General features: G+C 44.7%; 1 protein-coding gene across 5 annotated transcripts in view; it reads right to left on the bottom strand.

Annotated features, from left to right (window-relative positions):
- Positions 1-3,581: 3,581 nt before the first annotated feature.
- The window catches only part of STRBP (spermatid perinuclear RNA binding protein), a 105,705-nt gene continuing 85,712 nt past the window's right edge, over positions 3,582-23,574 (bottom strand). For all 5 annotated transcript variants that reach the window (XM_075260190.1, XM_075260189.1, XM_075260193.1 and 2 more), the window contains exons 14-19: positions 22,828-22,986; positions 17,582-17,716; positions 16,283-16,423; positions 13,466-13,589; positions 12,701-12,745; positions 3,582-4,033 (exon numbers count right to left, since the gene is read on the bottom strand). In XM_075260190.1, coding sequence (XP_075116291.1) covers positions 3,957-4,033; positions 12,701-12,745; positions 13,466-13,589; positions 16,283-16,423; positions 17,582-17,716; positions 22,828-22,986 — 681 coding nt within the window. In that variant the 3' untranslated portion in view covers positions 3,582-3,956. The remainder of the gene's footprint in view (positions 4,034-12,700; positions 12,746-13,465; positions 13,590-16,282; positions 16,424-17,581; positions 17,717-22,827; positions 22,987-23,574) is intronic.

Raw genomic sequence — 23,574 nt, 5'->3', positions numbered from 1 at the left:
TAGAAGAACTCCCTATATATTGCCCATTGCCTTTATAGACATTCTTGGCTTTGGCTCAAAATACCGCAACAAAAAAAAAGCTGCGTTTCTGCAGCATGAGCCTTTAGGCTGAGGTCCCACGTTGCAGAAATGCAGCTTTTTTTGTTGCAGATTTTGTTGAGGTTTTTTGAGCCAAAGTCAGGAGTGGATGAGCAGAAGGGAGAAGTATAAGAAGCAGTCTATAGATTTCCCATTCCTTCTGTGGTTACTCCTAGGTTTGGCTCAAAAAAACCACAGCAAAATCTGTAACAAAAGAAGCTGCATTTCTGCAACGTGGGGCCTAAGGACCAAAAATGCAGCTTTTTTTTTTTTTTTTTTGCCAATTTTGCTGTGTTTTTTTTGAACATAAGATAGAAGTATAAAGGCTAGTTCACACGGGGACACGGAGGAGGATTTTGACAGCGGAATCCACGTCATAATCCTCCTCAATACAATGTTAGTCTATGTAGAATGCTAGCTTTTTTTTCTGCTAGAAGAGAAAAAGAAGCAACATGACCTTTCTTCAGGTGTTTTCAGCCTGAAGAAAGCAATAGAAGTGAATGGGAGGTGTTTTTATGCAAAAAAACCCCTGCATCGCTTTTTTTTTTTTTTTTTTTACAAAATACTGCGCGGTAAAAACATGATGTGTTTTTTGCCTCCCGTTCTCTTAAAGAATAGGAAAACTGCCTGGAAATGGTTTTTACAGAAAAAACTCTCCACAAAAAGTGTGCCAAGGTCAAAAAAACACTTCCTAATTAGGAAGTGTTTTTTTCCGGTGCCAAAATAAGCCACACGTTATTTACGTGTGAACTAAGCCCAAGGGTCCATTCTAGAGATGAGTGAGTACTGTTCGGATCAAAGGAAAGGATGAATTTGTAAGACTGTGAAAACTCCTTCCAATGAACACTCCTGGCACTGTGTTATATCCAGTGCAGGGCCTGAGGGGGCAGCACACAACAGAGACAGAACACTATAGAACAGAAGTATCAGTTTTGCCTGGAGTGCTCCTTTAAAGAATTCTAATTCCCCGGCCCTGTGTCTGCTATTATATGTCAATGAATTTTTCATATTTACAGTGATTTTCTTCTTGCTTTCATCCTCATAGAACATACATTAAAGGCTCACAAGGCAGTCATGGCAACACATGATACTACTAAGTTGTCTATCTGACCAGGCCTGATTTTCATGCAGTGGATGTAATACACCTAGAAACCATGCAAACCCTTTTTACAGGCAAAGAGAAGGATTTACCAAGTGTACTAGGTTATGAATGGAAGGAATATTATAATGTGTATCAGCTTACTTAATGTAGTACTGTGCTGGGATTTCCTGCTGGGACAGGGGAGAAAGAGCCGTATCTGACATATATGTTTACATAGCTTTACATATTGTGGAAATATGGCAAAATAAAAAAAATGGCATGAGCCATAAATTTACGATCAAGAATGGGGTTGGAAAACGCCTTTAGGAAGTTCCTCTGAATGTTTTTTGGACAGATTTTAGAGTTTTCAAAAACAATATATATGATAAAAATAAATATTTTATCAGTGACCGTTATAGCAAAAAAATATCTAAGCATAGAGTGACACCTCTCCACGAGACCAACCCCTTATACAGGCCATATACTATGCATAGTAATCCAGTAATATGCTAGGTAGCAATGTAACCTCGCTTTTGTCTTTGGAGATATATATATATATATATATATATATATATATATATTTTTTTCTGTGTAAAGAAAAGTTAGTTTAGAAATGCATTCTAGGAACGCCCAGATATAGATGGAGTCCTACGCCAGGTATTGCCAGTTATAATTTGCTAGTTGGTGGGTGTATTATGTCCAAGCATGTATGCTGCTGCTCCATTCATGAGATGCGGGTAACCTGAAATAAGCGGAAAGGCCCTGAGAGAACAGCAGGGGCAGAACACCATTGTGGTTTTTCCCGCAGCGCCTTCCTCTCTGGACTTCCTGCTTCAATGATACCAATAGGGAAACCGCTGGAGTTTCCATATATGTAATTAAAATCCTGCCATTTACAAAAACGTGACAGTATTTGAAATCGCAGCGTGTTCTCTGCGGATATTTTTCTGCAGTGTGTGAATGGGATTAGCCAGAATCTCGTCCACTTTGCGATTTAACTGTAAACCATGGCGATTTATAGTAACTGCAGTGTATACACTATATGGGGACCTGGCCTTAAAGGAGTTGTGCCATTATGGACACAGGGTAGGGAACAGGTCTGATCGCTTGGTTCCCTATTGATCAGGAGGAAAGTTCCCCCCCCAGGCCTCCTTGAGAATGGAGCACTAATGTGACACTTTCTATGGTGCTGCAGATTAAAGTCCCAGCACACCGGTCACATAAGCACATTAGCGCTCCATTCACTAGGCCTTAGGGGGAGCTTTTGGTTCCCCATCCTCCTGACCGCTGGTGCTCTGATACTTATTCCCTATCCACAGGACAACCCATTTAATGCTGTGCTAGACTCTCCTGTCACATTCTTAATTATTCTATGTAACTATTTCACTGCCAAGACAATGTTTTACTAATTTTGAAAAGTTCTATTATACTCTCATATACACACACAGTATATATACACAGCTGGTCACCCTGCTCTTGATACTTGTAGGCGTCTTCATGGAATTTTGAATGAAAATGTAATGATTTATAAGAAGTACATAAAAATTAATGTTTTTAACAAATTCTGACCCAAGCAAAATCTGAGAAACACCCAAGATAAACGTTCAGGTTGGGCAGTGTCTAGAGATGAGCGAACACTGTTCGGAATAGCCGATCCGAACACCACGCTCCCATAGAAATGAATGGAAGCGGACGGCACGTGTGGGGTTAAGCGACTGGCCGCTGGCAAAGTGTACGTGCCAGGTGCTTCCATTCATTTCTATGGGAGCATGCTGTTCGGATCGGCTGAGCCGAACAGTGTTCGCTCATCTCTAGTAGTGTCCATACATGTCACTTATTCATATATTCAACAAAACTATCTACACCAAAATTTTTATTTCAGAACTAGAGATTGTTGAGATATTCACAAAGTTTGCCCACAAATTTAATTTACCAGATCCCTGAGTATAATAAGTGCAGGCGCAGAAAACGGACAACCATAACCTCCTGGGTGATGTCAGAGGTCACCGCTAAGGCCTGTGATTGTGTCAGGACATCGCTGCTCCCCCGGTGATCCCTAAGGCCCGATCAAAGGCCTCACCAGTTCCCTTGACATCATCCAGGAGGGGTGAAGGAAGGGGAGTATCAGTGCTTATTATTTTTCCAGACCTCTCCTCAGCCTCCGCTATGGCCATAGAAGATAGGGACTGGTGTAGATTTCCATTATAATGACACCCTGCCATGCTCTGATTTACCCAATGAGGTGAACAAGTTGCACAACAGGGGTTATGGTTTAGTGTAAGCAAGTGCCTTATATAAAATATGTGCCAATATTTCCTCCTTCTATGCGAGACTGATAAATTCGTCTCCCCGTAAGGGGTCCCATCATGACCTACTTACCGTTTCGGGCAGTGCTTGGATGAAACAGGCAGCGCGGTGCGACGTGTAGGACAAAACATTTTATTCTGTATCAGTATAATATGGTACATCCTTCACAAATGTATTTAGTCATTTTACAGTCTTCATTTAAAAGCTCTGTCTCATCATCTACATCTTATCTTCCTACCTCTGGTGCCAGATAAGACTTTCTATACATGGCTGTGCCTACTGGCAGTAAAAGAGTTAAGTTATCTGTAAATGAGGTAACATTTCACAGTACAATTTTCTTCAAGTTTTTAAAGAACTAAATTTACTTTTTTTTTTGTTTTCTGTTAAAATAAAAAAAGTAGGAAAAAAGGGTCTTTACAAAGAAAATCCCACGGTCAAAGAAAATAAGCTCCATCTCCGACATTCTGGACTGTCTGGTCCAATGTGTGTGTTAAAAAAAGGAGTAGTGGGGGACTGGATATGCTGGAAACTTCATAACTGGTAAAAGAACCATCCTCTTCGGGATACCTACAAGAACGAGAGAGAGAATTGTAAGTACAAAGGCCGACAGCCATCCCTGATCCACAAAGAGACCGCTACCACCTCGCTGTTAATGGAATCATAGGTTTCCAGGAGGAACAACAGAAGAATATCACAAGACAGAGTTAAAATAAAAAAATGCTCTAGCATAGTATTTAAAGGGGTTGTCCCATCACAAGGATCCTATCTATACTGCTGGTTAATGTGGATGTAAGACTTTTCCTAAATACATTGCTTCAGAAAAACTGCTTTGTTTGTCCACTATCTTACTTTATTCATTTCTTTGTGGCCACAGCCCTGACTTAGCCGCTCATGAGTCAAGTGATGTATCTGCTGCTCTCAGGGGGGAGGGAGGAGGGGCTAAGTGCAGGGAGCCAGCCTGTGTTTCTAGCTATTCCTGTGTCTACACCACATGACCTAGCTTCCTGCTATCAGATAGGGGAGAGGAGCTGCTTTCATTTCTGAACTCGTCTTCTGTTCTCCCAGTTATCAGGCTAGCTAATTAAATTGTGTTCATTATGGCAGAGACAGGCAGTCTCTGTATGTAACACAGAATGGAGTTGCTCCTGCCTGTACTTCATAGTCCAATATTGTGCATATAGTGTTGTTTGAGGACCTTTGATGACATCACAGGCCCTTCAGCCACCCCATAAGATCACGCTATGCGGTGGGCGGAGCTACATGCTAATTTCGGGGCGGAGCTAAACAGCAGGTTGCGTGTGAAACCACGCCCACCAAATGACACAAGAAACCAGAAAGAAAGAAGATTTTACAGCAGTGAAGACTGGAAGATTATAAAGATAATCTGTTTTCCCTTAGCCCAAACAGCAGCACAAGATGGGGTATTCCTGCCCCTGTGTGCTGTTAGGACAGGTGGAACTTTTAATTAGCTAACAGTTTTTCCCCCTATAAGAGGCCAGAGCGACCTCCTCCCCCCTGTGTTAGTTAAAAGTATAAAAGGCAATATAACAATACAAACATTACCATAAACAATGGGAGGGAGCCTTGTGCTGCTGTTTGGGCTAAGGGAAAACAGATTATCTTTATAATCTTCCATTCCCCCTACGCCAAACAGCAGCACAAGATGGGGATCTAGCAAGTAAAATCCCAACTAGGGTGGGAGATCTTGGCAAGCAGATGCCAAGACAGAATGTCCGAAGGCTGTGGCCTCTGAGCTGCGCCAGTCCAATCTGCAGTGTCTGGCAAACATCAGATGAAAACTCCAGGAAGCAGCGGAACATATCTGCTCTAAGGAGAGCGAGCGTCTCTCTGACCGGGAAGTTGGTCCAATTCCGGTACTGGTAGGTCTTGAGCGCGAAGAGAGCAAGCGATGGCCTCCCTGATCAATCTTGACAGGGTGGCTTTAACACCTTTGTTACGGCCGTAGGTATTGATGAGCAGGTTCTTCGAAAGGAAGCTGTACAATCCAAATATATGCGCAGATATATGCGACCCTAGGACAAAATCCCTGGATGAACCCAAGTTGAACCCTATCAGGGAAAAAGGTAATGAATGGCTCCGAGGCAGCCAAAGCTTGTAATTCTCCAATCCTTTTGGCAGAGGTAATTGCCAACAAGAAGGTTACCTTGTAGGAGAGATATCTCCAGTCCACTTCTGTTAAGAGTTCAAACGGGGGAGAACAAAGCCCCTGAAGAACCGCAGCCAAGTCCCATTGCGGGACAGGGGGCCGCATCTGAGGGCAGAGCCTAGAGGCCCCTTTAAGGAATTACTTTAATAGAGGATCTTGTTATAACCAGGTCCCTAGAAGAGCGGAAAGTGTTGAAACATGAACCTTCAGGGTAGCTGGAGTTAGCCCCTTATCCAGGTCACTCTGTAGGAACTCCAAGACCGATTTGATAGCAGAGTTATTAAGCTGCCTATCCGAGATCCTTTGGTAACTCCTGTTAGTTGAATCCGCTCTTGAATGGGCCAACGTTCTTAGAACGGCCTGGGATAATGGTCTATCTCCGTATACGATGCGGTCAACCTCCAGGCCATGAGGTTGAACCTGTCCAGGTCCTGGCAGAGCTGTCAGTTCAGAATTACCAGGTTTTGGACTTGTGGAAGCCTCCAGTAGGTCCCTTGACTCATTAGGATGAGGTGGGTAAACCATGCCCTTTTTTGGCCAGAACGGCATGATCACTATTGCCGAAGTCTGGTCCTGCCTGAGTTTCGCCAATACCTTCGGAATCATCAGAATAGGAGGAAAAACGTATGCCAGTTTGAACCTCCAAGGTATTGACAGGGCATCTACCGCCAAAGGATTGTCTTCCCGGTAGAGGGAGCAAAACCTTGTCACTTTGGCGTTGTACTGGGTGGCCATCAGGTCCACCTCGGGGAGACCCCACATCTCAGTGAGATGATGAAAGATGTCCGGATTTAGGGACCATTCGCCTGTCATCACCAGGCCTCTGCTTAGCTGATCCGCAAGGATGTTCAGCCCACCTTGAATATGAACCGCTGATAGTTGTGAAAGATTCCTCTCCACCAGGAGAATATTAGATTTGTCACCTGCAAAAGCGAGGGGGATCTGGTTCCCCCCTTGTTTGCTGATATATCGGACTGCTGTTAAGTTGTCTGTTTCACTCTCACAGCTTTCCCTTGCAGGTGGGGTGCAAACATTAGAAGCACACGATGCACCGCAGTGAGCTCTCGCCAGTTGGACAAATGAGCCTTCTCTAAGCTGGTTCCAGGTCCCACGTACCGGGGTCTCCCCCAGAAGCACTCCCCATCTTATGAGGGAGGCATCTGTGGTCAACAGGGTCCAGGATGTCTGGACCGTGGATTTCCCGTCTCTGAGCTGGGACCACCAAGCCAGTGATCGACGGGTTCTGATGGATAACTGGATTGTGACTGTGGTTCCCGACTCTCAGGATCTCGCACTGTAAGGGGCGCATGTGCCATAGGGCCCACAGAACTGCCTTGATGGCTGCGGACATGAGACCTAGGACCTTCATGGCGGTCCTGATAGTAACCTTCCGGGTTGTGGATAGGTGATGAGCCGCTTGACCAATCTTCTCCTTCCAAGGAGGAGGCAGGGAGATCATCATGCTGAGAGAATCCAAGATAAACCCAGAAATTGAATCGGGGTAGATGGAACCACTACCGACTTCTGCCAGTTTATTAGCCAGCCCAGCTCATTTAGGAAAGCCACAGTGGATTCCAACTGTGTGGCAAGCACCTCCTTTGACCGGGCTTTTAGGAGCCATTCGTCTAGTTATGGGACAATAAGATCCCTTGGAGGCGCAGGGCGGCTACGACCGGGGCCACTACCTTTGTGAAGGTGTGGGGGGCCAAGGATTTGCCGAATGGGAGAGCTGTCTAGATAAAGTTGCTTGATGCCCTGGAGAGGGAGGGTCCTTACGTATTTGTCTGGCTTGAACAAGTTGAAGGACCGATGGATCTTGGATAAGCCGTGATCAGGCGGACATATGATGAGACCAAATAGCCTACCCAGCCGATCTAGATGTGCTCTCCTCAGAGAGGGAGGCATAGGTAGTCAACAGGGTCTGGCGTTAGATGGACCGTGGACACTCTCCACCAGAGAGGGATGCATCAGTGGTCAACAGGGTCCAGGTAAACTGGACCGTGGACTCTACATTTAATTTCATGTTCCTCCTATGGAATGCTTCTCTAGATGTGCTCTCCACCAGAGAGGGAGACAAGGTAGTCAACAGGGTCCGGCCTTAGCTGGACCGTGGACACTCTCCACCAGAGAGGGATGCATCAGTGGTCAACAGGGTCCAGATAAATTGGACCGTGGACTCTACATTCAATTTCATGTTCCTCCTATGGAACGCTTATCTGGATGTTCTCTCCACCAGAGAGGGAGACATAGGTAGTCATCAGGGTCCGGCCTTAGCTGGACCGTGGACACTCTCCACCAGAGAGGGATGCATCAGTGGTCAACAGGGTCCAGATAAATTGGACCGTGGACTCTACATTCAATTTCATGTTCCTCCTATGGAACGCTTATCTGGATGTTCTCTCCACCAGAGAGGGAGACATAGGTAGTCAACAGGGTCCGGCCTTAGCTGGACCGTGGACACTCTCCACCAGAGAGGGATGCATCAGTGGTCAACAGGGTCCAGATAAATTGGACCGTGGACTCTACATTCAATTTCATGTTCCTCCTATGGAACGCTTATCTGGATGTTCTCTCCACCAGAGAGGGAGACATAGGTAGTCAACAGGGTCCGGCCTTAGCTGGACCGTGGACACTCTCCACCAGAGAGGGATGCATCAGTGGGCAACAGGGTCCAGGTAAATTGGACCGTGGACTCTACATTTAATTTCATGTTCCTCCTATGGAATGCTTCTCTAGATGTGCTCTCCACCAGAGAGGGAGACAAGGTAGTCAACAGGGTCCGGCCTTAGCTGGACCGTGGACACTCTCCACCAGAGAGGGATGCATCAGTGGTCAACAGGGTCCAGATAAATTGGACCGTGGACTCTACATTCAATTTCATGTTCCTCCTATGGAACGCTTATCTGGATGTTCTCTCCACCAGAGAGGGAGACATAGGTAGTCATCAGGGTCCGGCCTTAGCTGGACCGTGGACACTCTCCACCAGAGAGGGATGCATCAGTGGTCAACAGGGTCCAGGTAAACTGGACCGTGGACTCTACATTCAATTTCATGTTCCTCCTATGGAACGCTTATCTGGATGTTCTCTCCACCAGAGAGGGAGACATAGGTAGTCATCAGGGTCCGGCCTTAGCTGGACCGTGGACACTCTCCACCAGAGAGGGATGCATCAGTGGTCAACAGGGTCCAGATAAATTGGACCGTGGACTCTACATTCAATTTCATGTTCCTCCTATGGAACGCTTATCTGGATGTTCTCTCCACCAGAGAGGGAGACATAGGTAGTCAACAGGGTCCGGCCTTAGCTGGACCGTGGACACTCTCCACCAGAGAGGGATGCATCAGTGGTCAACAGGGTCCAGATAAATTGGACCGTGGACTCTACATTCAATTTCATGTTCCTCCTATGGAACGCTTATCTGGATGTTCTCTCCACCAGAGAGGGAGACATAGGTAGTCAACAGGGTCCGGCCTTAGCTGGACCGTGGACACTCTCCACCAGAGAGGGATGCATCAGTGGGCAACAGGGTCCAGGTAAATTGGACCGTGGACTCTACATTCAATTTCATGTTCCTCCTATGGAACGCTTATCTGGATGTGCTCTCCACCAGAGAGGGAGACATAGGTAGTCAACAGGTTCCAGCCTTAGCTGGACCGTGGACACTCTCCACCAGAGAGGGATGCATCAGTGGGCAACAGGGTCCAGGTAAACTGGACCATGAACTCTTCATCCAATTCCACTTTATTCCTATGGAACTTTTCTCTAGATTCGCCCCACTAGTGAGAGAGGGGCGTTTATAGTCAACAGGGTCCAGCGCTAGCTGGACCATGGACATCCCGTCCTTAAGATGGAACACCACCTGGATGAAAGACAAATTTTGAGGAATAACTAAATTGGCTTGACCCAGACTGCTGAGTTTTTTGTCAGCTGGATGACACAGCCTCCTCCATCCAATTCCTCATTGCCCGTATGGGAATCTCCTGTAGATGCGCTCTCTACCGGAGAGGGCTGTCTCTGTGGTCAACAGGGTCCAGACTATCTGGACATGGACATCCAGCCCTTAAAATGAAGCCCCTCCAGGCCCCACGGGTTGTGATTCCAGGCCTCAGACTTACCTTCTGCAGGCCGCATGCGCTATATGGCCCAAGGGACTGCAACTGCAGACCCTGACATAAGATCCAGTAACCTTTGGCAGTTAGGATGGAAACCCGCTGTATTACCTATAAATAATGCACTGCTGATATGATCTTTTCCCACCTAGAGGAGGGAGATTTTCAAGCAGACAGAGTCCAGCATGAAGTTTAGAGACTTTCTCCATGTGAATGGACCATGAGAACCACAAGTACCTTATTAACTTTTTTTTTTTTATATCACAAATGCAAAGTGCAACTGGGATTGAACCCAGAATACTGTGGATTCAGGCATACAAGTCTGTAACCCTACAGCTTGAGCCACTAGGGCTTCTATTTCTAAGTAAGACCTCTTATGAAAACTGGGAGAGGGAACCTTACCAGAAATCTGCATGTACTCCTTCACCCAGGAGATGACAACAATAAATGAAGGGCTCCTAGCTGGAGGACCCCGTACTGACAGCAGTGCAGACATGCATAACCTTACAACAAATTGCCTTAGAGCATCCACCATCATGTGAGCAATAAGCAAATATGCACCTAATAAGTAATGATAGTACATAGGTATATGAACCCTTCCTTTAGGTTCACAGCATATAGTCCCCGCTTAGGAATTAAATGCACATTGAAAAACCGCAAGAAATACAAAAATTTGGTTGGATCTTACCATAATGGCGGTGAATCGACTTCGATATTGTGAAGTTGACAGAGTGCCCATAGCAAATAGAAATTAGTGCTTTTAGTCTCTGCAGTGAACACAGAGGGAAAGCTGAAAGAGGACACGGCTTACCTTACTGCAGGGCAGTAAATGAACTGCAGCTGAAAAAGTCAGTAACCTGCACAAGGCAGGTAAGACAAAAGACTGCAGTATAAACATAGAGCTTTCACTCAGAAAGAAGGGAAAGAGAAGAAAGGATCTAAGACACCTTATTCTAAACCATAGAGGAGGCCACAGCCTCCTCCACCTGTCCAGTCGCACAGGACAGAAAAAAACACAGGGGGGAGGAGGTCGCTCTGGCCTCTTATAGGGGGAAAAACTGTTAGCTAATTAAAAGTTCCACCTGTCCTAACAGTACACAGGGGCAGGAATACCCCATCTTGTGCTGCTGTTTGGCGTAGGGGGAATGGTAAGTATGCGATGTGAGAATACCCCTTTAATAAGAGAGAGATGTCACTGTCAGGAGAGCCAAAAAGTCTGTTTTAGAAAATACCTTTATTTCTCATGAAATTGCCTTTCTTACACCTGTGCGTTCCTCTGTTATCCCTCCTAGAAATGTGAGTCGTTATCCCAGTGCGTGTTACCAGTTGGGGGTACATCCCTGTACAATCTGATGCTGTTCAATCACTGTGGGCACTGCCAGTCTCGCCTGCCAACACCCACTTGATTATTTATACATTTCTCGGAGGGATATCAGAGGGATGGCACAAAATAAGTTATAAGAAAAGATGTTCCAGAATTGTCATTGCATAGAGAATGAAAATATTTGCTAAAACAGACATGTCGGGAGAGCAGTTTCTCTTTAGACAGCAAAACGTCTTTAAGATGACCTCTAACAGAGAGAATATTTTGGAGGGGTTATTCTATCAAAGAAGGAATCTGGTCTTCGGGGCAGGCTTCATGCTCTCTAACTTTCTGCATCTACATTTGCTGAAATGGACAACAATTCTTCTGCTCCAGACCTCAGCAAGGCACTGGGCGATTCCTCTGCTGCGTCCAGTTTAAAAACAACGGGCCCCATTATGGTCAATAGGGTCCGCTTATTCATTGGTCAGGTCCTCGACGGATCCAAACAATGGAGAGCCAGCGCTGGTATGAGACTAGCATCAGATGGAGTGGCAGTACTAATAGGAGTGTTCCCATCTCTGACATTTCTAGCATATACATAAGGGCAGCCCTACTGCTTGCTTGGCGGTTTCTGAATTCCTATGGAGGTAAATGGAGACTCCATGCACATTTGCTGCCACCTCCACAGGTGCAATATGGGTTGGGAGACCCTCCTTCTCTTGGTTTCTGTGTATATGCCATAAATGTCTAATGTAGAAGTAACCTTTTAAGAAATCTCCCTGGCTGAGCAATCTCCATGCATCGGCTATTACATAAGTTGTCAGAGAAGACGACTGCCAATCTACACCATACTGTCTATTCTCTTTACTTCCTATGGATGTCGGCCTATTATATGCTAGGACCCCTCCTCTAGCAGAGCCGAGTAATATCAGACAGGCTCTTGCCTGTATATACCTCCTATATAGTAACGGAGGCAGCCGAGCTGAGGTCTGTTCTACTACATGGGGATGTTTTCTCAGCCATCACGTCTAGATCTTTATTTCTTCAAAGCGTGGTTATTGTTCTACCCTATTGTATGCGGAAAAGATGGAGAAGCAGCGGGTGCCGCCCCCTGCAGGGTTTATTGGGACCACCATTCTCAGGAAAAACAACAATTTTTGCAGCACAGCAAGAAAAATACAAAAAGCGGAGAGTTAACCAGAGAAACTGGTGCTGAAAAGCGAGGACACAGCAGGACGCTGCGCTTAGTAACTATTCACATATACAGCAGGCACAAGAAAGAAATAAAGCCCTTCATTATATAAAGTTCTCCTTTTACTAATTTATATGTGAGTATATATGTAGATGTATAATATGTGAGACTCTAGTATTATACAGGAACGTGCAAAGCGTCACTGTGAGGCGCCATTATATTACACGTCAGGCACAGAAGGGGCATTCTACTGAGCGTGATGGCACGGAGGGGCTATTATACAACTAAAGGTTGATAAACATTGGTCTAGAGGGCCCAAGAAGCAATGACTGAAGGTGCACATGGAGATGAGAAAGTACATTGTGCATATAAGGGTATCTCATGGTAGATGTATTGTAGTTTCACATGACAGCATAGACTCTAGCGGATAGCTGTATACACTGATGCTGCAGCACATACCGTAAGCAGGAGCAGCAGCGCTGTATCCATACGGGGCTGCGTAACCTAAAAGAAAGAAAGAAAAAGATTTAAAGGAGATTTTTTAGGAGGGCCACAGGTTCGGGACCACTGGTGGAGAATTCCAAACAGCAACCACCTAGTTTATAGCATCAAAAGCTGAGACCATATACCGAGGTACATGGGGAGCGGGAGGTAAGTGGTGCCAAGTGCTGACAACCACACATACAGCTGATTGTATGGAAATTCCTGCACATTGGATTATTGAAAAATCCTGCTGAAAACAATGTGATTTAAAGCGCAGGGCCACATTTTTTTAAAAGTATTTTTTAAACCCAGATATTGAAAACATTTCAAAAAGAGAGAGATTTCATTTTGTGATTTATTCTATTTTCTGTACATGATTATGTGAGTGGCCATCTTACCTGTTAACATATGTGGTGTTATCTTCTAGTGTAATACTGTCTGTGACATAAATGAGGCGATTATGGCAAATAAAAGCCCTACAGATGAGTGTCACTATAATTAGGCTTAGTGGTTGGCGAGAAAAATTGCAGGATTATGTTTTTTTTGTTGTTTTTTTTGTTTGTTTTATATAGTGACATGGAGAATTAAAAACTAAATTTAAAAATCTAAATATGTTTAATATATAATGAGGTTTAAAAAATATAGGCCATCTTCTGATGACACATTCCCTTTAAGATACTAGAAATAGAAAAACCAAAATGAAAAGATACAAACAATCTGGAGACAGCCAAGGTGATATACCTGGAGCAATGTAGCCAGGAGCAGCTGCAGCCCCCACAAAAGCTCCCCGTGTCAGTGCCACTCGTCCACGTCCTCGAGCGGCCTGGACCGCCGCGGACACCGCTGTGCTGACCACTCCTTTCGTCTGAGGTTACATGGAAAGAAAATGAAATCATCAGTCACACAATGAGCGCTCAGGGCCGGCGCTGGGTTAATAATACGCCGTATTACTGCTGCTTACTATGGAAGCCTGATCTGTGAAATCATTTGACATACTTAGCAATCCATCTATTACTCCCAGTGCAGTGCACACAAAACAGATGTAGGTACAGGATCTCGCTGCCTAGACTAAGGCTGAAATAAGCCACACTTCCTCCTGGTGTCTTTAACAGCTGGACAGGGAGAAGGCGACATGCTCTGCTGCTTCCTGCGCAGTCTGGGAACAAGTCAGACCCAGCCGACAATGAACTCCAGCAACACATTAACATCTCCATCCAAATGGAAGCTGCGAAAGATAAAGTCGCCGAATCCGTCTCCTCTGTCTTTATAATGAAAATGAAGTGTTAACTGTATAATTAATGCAATGGCTGTGAGCGCTAGAAGAGCCCTTACACTATAACACACGGGGTGTATGGCCATGTTCTGGCCTCATTTACACATCAGAACGACACGCGGTAGGATCCTGCTGTGGACCTTACTGTGGTGCTTTATGGGATTTATGAGAAGCCTGCAGGCAAAGGAATCTCCGGATAACAAAAGAGAATTCTCTATTGCAGTAGAAGTGTTTAAGTGGATGGTTATAGTTTATTCATCATTGTATGTAGCGCGGCTGAGCGATTCATCATGGGGTCCTGGTCAAAGAATAGGGTTTACCAAGACTTCTCACCAGTTGGATATTGATAACCGATTAAGATCTGATCAGATGGGGCCAACTCACGCCACCCTCAATAATGTACAAGGGGAGGCGAGAGAGGGAGCCGTGGCACAATGGCCTTTCATTGTTTGTCAGGCACAACTCTAGAGACTCCACTGATCCTTAGACTTGTCATCTGTGACAGATTGTGGCGGTCCAGCGACTCAACAATCCAATCCTTAAATATTCATTAACATCAGATTGGTAGAAGTCCAATACCTGGTATGTCCACCAATCCACTATAAGTCATTGGCATAAGATCAGTGGAAGTCCAACTTCTGGAACCACCACCAACCTTGAGGTCATCAATATCAGATCGGCAATGGCACAACCACCAATCCTTACACAAGGCATTGATATCAGATTGGTAGAGCCCCAACTACTGGCACACTCAACAAACAGTGGATTCAAGGGCTCATAGAGACTTCATTGTACACTATGTACAATTCCATATATTTTACAGTAGTTTAGTTCCATCCCCTTGTGTTGCAATAGAAAATGTATAGATCTGTGTCTAGTAAACACAGCTGGTAATCTACAGCCCATTCAGTGAGCTCATCGGTGGGGGTGCTAGGAGAATAACCCCCCACCCAGGCCTCAGAATAAGTCCCAGAAACTCCTTTATTTCCGTGCCCATATCTCCATCTTATACATGCTCGGTATGTATAGACTCTCCTTATCCTCGGGCCCTCCATCCTATAAGGATACTTAAAGCTCACAAAGATCTCATGCTTTGTATCGGCGGTATTCACATTCATTTAAGAACAGGGAAAAGCACAATGTCCGTACAAATATATTCAGTGAAGCCCTGGCACGCAGACACATGGAAAATACCCAGGTAACTCTAGCCAGCAGATTCCCCCAGGCAAAGAGTTCAGCAACAAAGTCAATAATTTTGCAGTCAGGGATGAAAGTCGGAGCCGGAGAAGAATTTGCATCACACGCCATTATATTACACGCCTTCTATCCCGCTAACCTCTGTATCAGTAGTTTCCAATATGAAGTTTCGCTTCTTACACCCCCTTCCTCCTTATTTTTCAACATAACACTTGTCTTGAAACATGTGATTATCCACTTGAGGAAATTGTTGTAATGGGTTATTTTAGTGTTTTTCATGCTTATTTGTGTCTATTTAGCCGACAGCATGTTGGGAATTCTCCACATTACTAGGGCTGTGTTTCAGGTCGGCTGCTCTACCATCAGACATATATATATATATATATATATATATATATATATATATATATATATATATATATATATATATATTGTATGGGGTCCTGGAGCCAAAAAAATAAAAATCTAAGCTTTCCCTTCTATAAGGCAACATACCATATGATGTGATAGAAATCCCCTGAACCTTTGAATCTCATCTGCTGTGAAAGTTTACATCACCCATACAGGGCAGCCAGTATGATACATAGACCTTAAAGGGGTATTCCCATATCAGGCGTTTTTGGTTTGATTATAAATGTCTGATAGACGTGGGTCTTACCTATCTGACTTGCTGTTGTGAATGGAGAGGTGGCCGAGCATGCGCAGCTCACTTCATTCACTTCTATTGGAGTCTGACATTTTCAAAGCTCCCACAGAAGTGAATGGAGAAAGCCAAGTGCATGCGCGGCCACCGCTGTCTGTTCGCTGCTGCTTCACGCTGGAGACCCCTCCATGCTTGAGCCAGGTGCAAGAACTAGAAACACCCCTGGTATAGTACCAACGTTCCTTCTGCTACATACTAAGGTGTTACTTTCTATGTGTTGCCAAACCCCACATTTACCGAATTTAGGCAGAGGCATTCCCAACCCCATTACTGCATTGTACCCATTGCCCCAAAATGATATGTAAATGTAGTTTACAGTAGTGTTTATTGGGCAGTGATCATGTGACGGGCTCTTTCATCCTATCACATGACCCAGAGGCCTCACCTGTGGAATAATCTTCTTTTTCTTGTTATTCGCTGCATTTGGCCCAGAGAATAGTTTCTCGAGAGCAGCGAGGGCCGCACTGGCTTTTGCTACTTTCTTGTTTGGACCAGCCCCTCTGAACTTCTGTGTGTCCACTTCAACCTATGAGACAAGGGCCAAAGATGACAAAATAATACAATAGTAATCCAATGCCAGATGATCGGACATTTCCATACAACAATCACTAGTACAGACACGTAGGCGGGTCCTCAAGGGTCAGAGGTGACTTTGTGGAGTAATACGGTTTATATGGAAACCTTCCATTGGTCATTGAAGTGACCACCAGCACAGGGATATATTTTTATTGGTGCTGGGATAAAAAAAAATTACAGTGTTTTTGCACAGAAATCTTGTGAGTTGTCCATGGTTGGGTGTAAACACATCTACTAAGAACATGCTAAAAAGGGCATGAGGGCAGTATACATAATGTGTAAGGAAAGTTGTTAGGACAACGATGACCACCATTACTAGTCCTACATATTCTATATACATTAACGTAAACCACTGGGCAAGACTCTGCCAGTTCCTAGAGACATCCGAGGACCTTTCCTGAAGGTACTTTACCGGGATGGAACGGGATTACAAAACAGTGCCACTTTTGTCCGCAGGCTGTGTATAGTATTGCGGCTCATCCACATGGGGGCTTAATTACAATACCAGATAGAGACAGTGAACAATGTTATTTCTTGAGATAAGTATTTTCTGTAGGAGCTGCCAAACTCTTGTTGTATATTTAAAGTTTTTTTTTTTGCCATCTCAGTTAGTTGCAGATTAGTGGGTGTCAACGGCTAAGTCCCGCACTGGTCAGGAGAACAGGGGCTTTTTGTATCTCATTCTCGATGGTGCAGTGGTCAGACAACATGTGCCCTGCTCCATTTGTGACAATGGGAGAGTTGGAGATAAATGAGCGCTCTCCTTCAGCTATCTCTGGCACTCACATTGAAAAGTATGGAGTCAGACACGTCGCCTCAGTCAGAGAATTCTACAGATCGGTGGCCAGACCCCCCGCTGCTCTGCAAGATATCCCCTATCCTGTATATTCTCTGACTATGGGGTACTGTAAAACCTGAGATGCTCAATATGAGACTACATAGAGAAACTTACCACTAGCCAACAAAGAAGACACCGCAGGAGGACCCGAACCCATCCCCTAATTCTTCAGTAAGGTGGCTGGTGGGGTCATTCACTGCACTGACTTACCTATTGTGTATTTATACAGGGGCACAACAGTAGAAATGTAATCAGGAGTCTGTAACTTACCTCCATTACAAAGCGTTTATCATGGCTTCCCCCGCTCTCCGATATTAACTCGTATTTCAGCCCTCTTCTCTTCTCATTTAGCTCCATGACAGGATTCTTTCCACTGGCTGTAAGAATAGGGCCCTGAGTCCTGACCTGTGGGGGAGAATCACATATTACAATGGAGGTAAACCCTGATCCGCACTATGGCGCTGCTTGTGTTTATGGGCGATACGCTAATTGGATTACTCCTCATTACAATAATTACAGATTGTGATCATCTCTACCAGGACTGCTAATAGGGTAATTGTAATGGAACGATCAGCTCGCAAATGGTCTCGGACGATTATGTAAAGAAAAGGTGAAAGGTCGTCTATAAGTAAATTAACCTCTTACAAGTTATGCTGCTTCTTAAAGACAAATTAATAAGTTTTATGAGCTGGGGGTGGGGTGGGGTGCAGAGATGTAATGCACTTCATATGCTGCAGATTATTCCCTGTCCCCTTTGTACAGTCATCTACTGCCCCCCCCCCCCCCCAAAAAAGAGGAATTTGAACCCCGGGGTCGCATTTTCTAATACAGAAAGCTCTGCTGTCCTTGTAGCTTCTGCAGCCCTGGAGATTTGGTGACTGTTCCAGGAGCCTCTGGATGTTTTCTAGAGATGTCACCCACTTCTGACATGTCTGTCTTATGAGTTACTGATTTATTCAGTTACAACTAAGGAGTGTTTTTCTTACATCTCTGCATTGGGTTGGTTCTGTTATTCCTCCTGGATATGGAACTAGTCATCACTTCCCTTACACAAGGATAAGTCCCTGCACACTCTGACACTGGGTGGGGAGAAACCATATTGACAGCCAGTTCTCAGTTTAATTCAGACATGTCTTGGAGGAATATAAGAAGGATTACACAATACAGAGATCAAAAGGTGGCCATGAACAGCTATTTATTCTTACTCCCCCATACGTGTGTATGCTCAGCTTGGCAGAGTGTGCATGTGTTCTCAATGGGGAGAGTGGAGGTAGATGATCTCCCATTAGAACCAATGGCATATATACACATGTGCTGTTTGTGAAGAGGTCACAGCTATGGCCTGTGTTTGGCTGCAGTGGTAACCCAGTGCAAACAGAAGACTGCACCTGTTGCCGCTGAAAACAGAGGCCGGGGAAGAGTTCTGTGAAGTTATTTCTATGTTTATGGCCCCTTGAGCAACACTTTTAGAGAGTAAACAATGAGTTGGACAATTCCTTTAATCCCTCTATACATAGCCCTTTTGATTTTCATGTACTGGAAAATCCCTTTAAGACAATACTGCCATAAATATGTTTCCACACGCCACGGACAGTTTGACAGGAAGCCGATTGCCTGGGACATGACATCAATCTGTCGGAGGGCCTGTAACAAGCCTCAGTAAGTGGAATAAGTGGATTACTTTGGCGTTTGTGCCTTGTTCCTCCTTTCCTGCAGTCTTCTCTGCTGCGGGCCTGGCATCATGTGATGTTATTACTGACATATAACTTCCTGTATTGCCGATGTGTCAGCACTGCTTTGGACTCTAGGACTGTGGCGCTCGCTCTGTATCCTGCTTCCACATAATGATATTGATTTCTACTCTGCGGAGGATTTCCATATCACATTAACAAAGCCTGGACAGCAATATTTCTATCTAATATTATTTTGGGCTCTACTTTGCTCCTATATAATATTTATCACATATTAGTTAAAGCTAATACGATAAGTGGTCTCCTTATAATCTCTCATTGTGATGATGTTTATTGGATGGATTGGGGACTGGATTATATCTTAAAGGAAATCTCAACCTGAAACTTATGGCTGGGATAACTTACATAATACAGTACGTGCAGCCTTCGGATGACTGGCCCTAGCAATCTGTATACATAATATCCTCTTCCAACTATCCAAGGCAACAAGAAGTCTCCTCCTTCTTCACCAATTCCTCTCATATTCTTACATGTTATGTTACTGCAGCTGCATCTCCCTCCTCTCGTCCTTCTATTCACTGTATTACTTTAGACTGAGGAGGTCTACCAGCAGGAAATAAGGATGCCCTGGCTGCTGGAAAGTAAGGAAGCTGTCACTTTCTCCATTAAGATCAGTGGTCCAGCTGTAGGGGTTTCAGCAATTGGATGGTTAAACTGTGGGGACCCCTCTCGCCATACTAAAACTGACTATACAGTGACTTGCTCTCCTTTATGGCATTGTGTAGAGTGCAGCTGACCCTACATCCTGAATCTCCCATTTCTAGTGTCTTAAAGGGGCTCTATCAGCAAAAATATGCTGTATGAGCTCCACACATGCCTGAATAGCCTTTAAAAGGGCTATTCAGGCACCGCTAATCTTATTTTACCCCCCCATTTTAAAATAATACCCTAAAAACGAATATGCAAATTACACTTACCATGTGGGCGGTCGTGCACTGTCCGAAGTTATCTGCTGTCACACCTTCCTCTTCTTCCAGTGATGCCCTCCTGTCCTGGCTCTTCCCCGCCTCGATCTTCTGTTCTTCCGGCGAGTTGTGTACAAATCCCACACGTGTGCAGTATCGCTCCCTCCGGAGCACTACTGTGCACGCACCAGCGCCATTTTTGTTGTAGTTTTTAAGTACCCCTTAGAACTACGCGAGCGTACTGCGCATGCGCAGCATGCTCGCAAACTTCTTCATTCCGGAAGAAAAGAAAATGAAGGTGTAGAAGAGCGAGGACAGGAGGGCGTCGCTGGAAGAAGAAAGAAGACGTGACACCAAGATGACATTGGACAGTGCAGGACCCACCCACTGTGCATGGTAAGTATCATTTATATATTAGTTTTTAGGGTATTATTTTAAAACGAGGGGGGCGTTAAAATAAGCAGCAGTGCCTGAATAGCCTTTTTAAAGACTATTCAGGCATATGTGGGGATCATACAGCATAATTTTGCTGATATAGCCCCTTTAACGTCTCAGCCCTACCTTCTCCTCTCTACTACTACGTGGCACTGGGCTTTGTCTCAGTATGGAGCGATGCAGACCTGAAGCTGCTCAGGTAGAATAATGGACTCCTTACACCTCCCAGCCGCCATGCCAAGATAATGCAATGTCAGGTGGCTGCTGAATGGGCAAGGAGTGATGGAAAGCAATGATAAAGACACAGGTCTTGTCTAAGTGTTTTGGGCTCCAGACATCCCACCTTCAGTTTTTATGGCAGGAAGTATCTGTCCGACAGCTAGTGATTTAATCCTATAGGGCTCCTTTTCTGACACTTGGAGGGCCCTCCTGTCCATTCCCTCTGTTCCCTACAACTATAATTTAGTCCCTCTCAGTGTTGAGATCCACCACTCTCCTACATCCTTCCTCAGACATTGCTGACTAAATCTATGTCTGCAGAATTGGAAACATCTGGAAGTAGTGACCAAATGTTTATTTCTTCAGACCAGAGCATTTATCCTGACTTAAAGCCTTCAAGATTGGGAGGTTTAGCATCAATAGGACCCAATATGTGATTTTAATGGGAACCGTGTAATGCCTCATTTCCCCTGTGGGTTTGCTGTAGGGAAACTGACTACTTGCTGTGGAGTTCCCTAAGCGGTTACAGCTGACTACTCGAGGTCCTGGCAGTAAGACGCCCTGTGATCATCTTATTACTGGAAGACTGAACAAATGAAAAAAAACAAAAGTGGACAAACAAATGCAGATTTAATCAAAGGGGTTTTCCACAGGATAGGTCATCAGTATGTTATCTATGGGATGTCGACACTCATTCCATGCATAGATCAGCTGTGCCAGATGCAGGTGTAGTGAATGGGGAGTGCAGGCAGACTACTAGTAGTAGAGCAGTTGCCCCTTCCATTGTATAGAAATGGTTTTGAGGAATTGCAGTGCTGCTCCTTCAGATGAATAGGAGAGACTACATGCCCTCCCCATCCACTGCACCAGCTTCTGGCTCCTCAATAGCTGATCTGTGCAGGGCCTGGGTATCAGACTCCCACAGACATACAGGTCATCAGTATGACAACTTCATTTGGGGCTGGAACTGACAGGTACCCTTGAAAGGTGAATGTGTCACAGATATGAGGTGAGCAATCCATGATTTTAAAGCATCTTATAAGTCCCGGATGTGCAGGTTTAGTACAAGCTGTGACTAGTGATGTGTCATCTGTGCTTTTAAGCTATCTGCATAATGTGTAGAATAGCTTTCCCCTTCCTGCACTAAGATAACCTGTCCCCCCCTAGATATTACAGCTCTGCTGCATTTCGGAGATATCAGGTAGAAAGCTCCATGTATTAAGTACCAGTACAAAGGTTAATGATGGGATATATATGCCCGGTTGCTACAGCACAAGCCGGTTATTCTGGTCTCGCCTTACAAGACTGCACTTAGATAATATTGAATTGTCTTTGCCCAGAAAACCTAGCAAGTGTACAGTACAGGCCACAGAAAGGCTAATATAGATGCAACATCAATGGTACGGATTTTAGGGGGCACCAATATCAACATTTACTTCCCCTAGAACCACAATGAAGATACACTGGTCAGATTATAACCCACCAATATATACCCATCTGCTAACTGCCAGGTAACCTCTATATCCTTTGAGTCTTTTCCCTATAAATATTCATTTTTCCCAGTTTTTGGGGCCATTGGAGGAAACCAATATGGCTGCTCTTATAAGGAACTTCAGACAAATTTGCATAACATAGGTAGATCACTGATCAGCTGGGTGATCACCCCTTCCTGGAACCCATGTTGGAGAGGGTATAGAAATAGACCATGTGACTACTTGTGACTACTATGGGGTTGGCCAGCCCTAGTTATATCCCATAGCCATTGGGTGGTGAAACCTTCCCAGAGGAACTACTTGAATAGGGTCCTTTTACATGGGCACAATTTTTGCCATTTCTCCATTGCTGATCACCTCATATACCATGTCAATCAATAACACATGTGAGTCTTTTGCATGAAAGGGGCAGAAAATTGGTTCAGGGCAATGGCAAAAGTGTGGTGGGATAAAGAAACGCCAAGACTAATTTCTTATATGTTAAGACCAGGCATCACAATGAAGGAATCATTTAGATCTTTGCTATGGGGCCCCATCTTTATTGTGTACGCCACTGCATAACTATCCCCGTCTGGCTTCCCTAGATGACTAAGGAACATAATGTTTACCATAGCCTCAAAAGAGGACACGTCAAGTCCTCAATGTGCAGCTAGTCCTAGATTTTATGGTACATTTCAGTCTACAGACACTTATCCTTCTAAAGCTTCCCTTACCTCAAGAGTGTTGGAGCCATCTGTGCTGGAGCTGCCCGTGTTACTGCTTGAATTGGAGGAGACGGTCTCGTTCTTTCCTTCACTGTCTGATTTTTCATCTGAACTGAGACATTCCATATCTGTGTCAAATCCTGTAGGGTAGCCCATAGCCTGTAATACCTGTGTAGAGAACAAGTCAACATGAGATCAATGCTTAAACCGTGAGGAGAATATATAGCAACTGAAGTACTAGCGCCATGTATTGTGAACATCAGACTGTCACTTATTTCTTGTATACATAGACAGGACTGTTCTGAGACTGCACAAAGTTGCATTTAAGAACAAGATGATACAGAAGAAGCTGCATAATGAAAGTGCAAGTTACAGGGGGCCAGGGACAAGTATACGAGGCAGGCAGTGGATGTTATTGTACAAGGTTCTGCATCCCTCTTTTCCAGATGCCGCGGTGCCCCTAATAGTATTTGCAGACATTGTTATTTCTTGCACTTCAGGAAGTGAGAACCGAACAAGCGATCAGCGCCAGTCTGGACTCACATGCCATAATTCTCTATGAAGTCATGGTGACAGGCACACTGAACCAAACAGAGGAACTTTTCCTACCTGAGTGTAAAAGCCAGTGAGAGAACAATCTGGCGGTGTAACATCAAGATCTGCTGGTCCCTGAATTGTGGTGTACTGGTACTTTACTCTATTTCATTACAGACATTTATCCCCCATCTACTGGTGCTACATGTCAGATTGTTGGGG

Source organism: Leptodactylus fuscus, chromosome 11 (genome assembly GCF_031893055.1).
Source record: "Leptodactylus fuscus isolate aLepFus1 chromosome 11, aLepFus1.hap2, whole genome shotgun sequence".
NCBI lineage: Eukaryota > Metazoa > Chordata > Amphibia > Anura > Leptodactylidae > Leptodactylus > Leptodactylus fuscus.
This window is presented reverse-complemented; position numbering and strand designations above follow the sequence as displayed.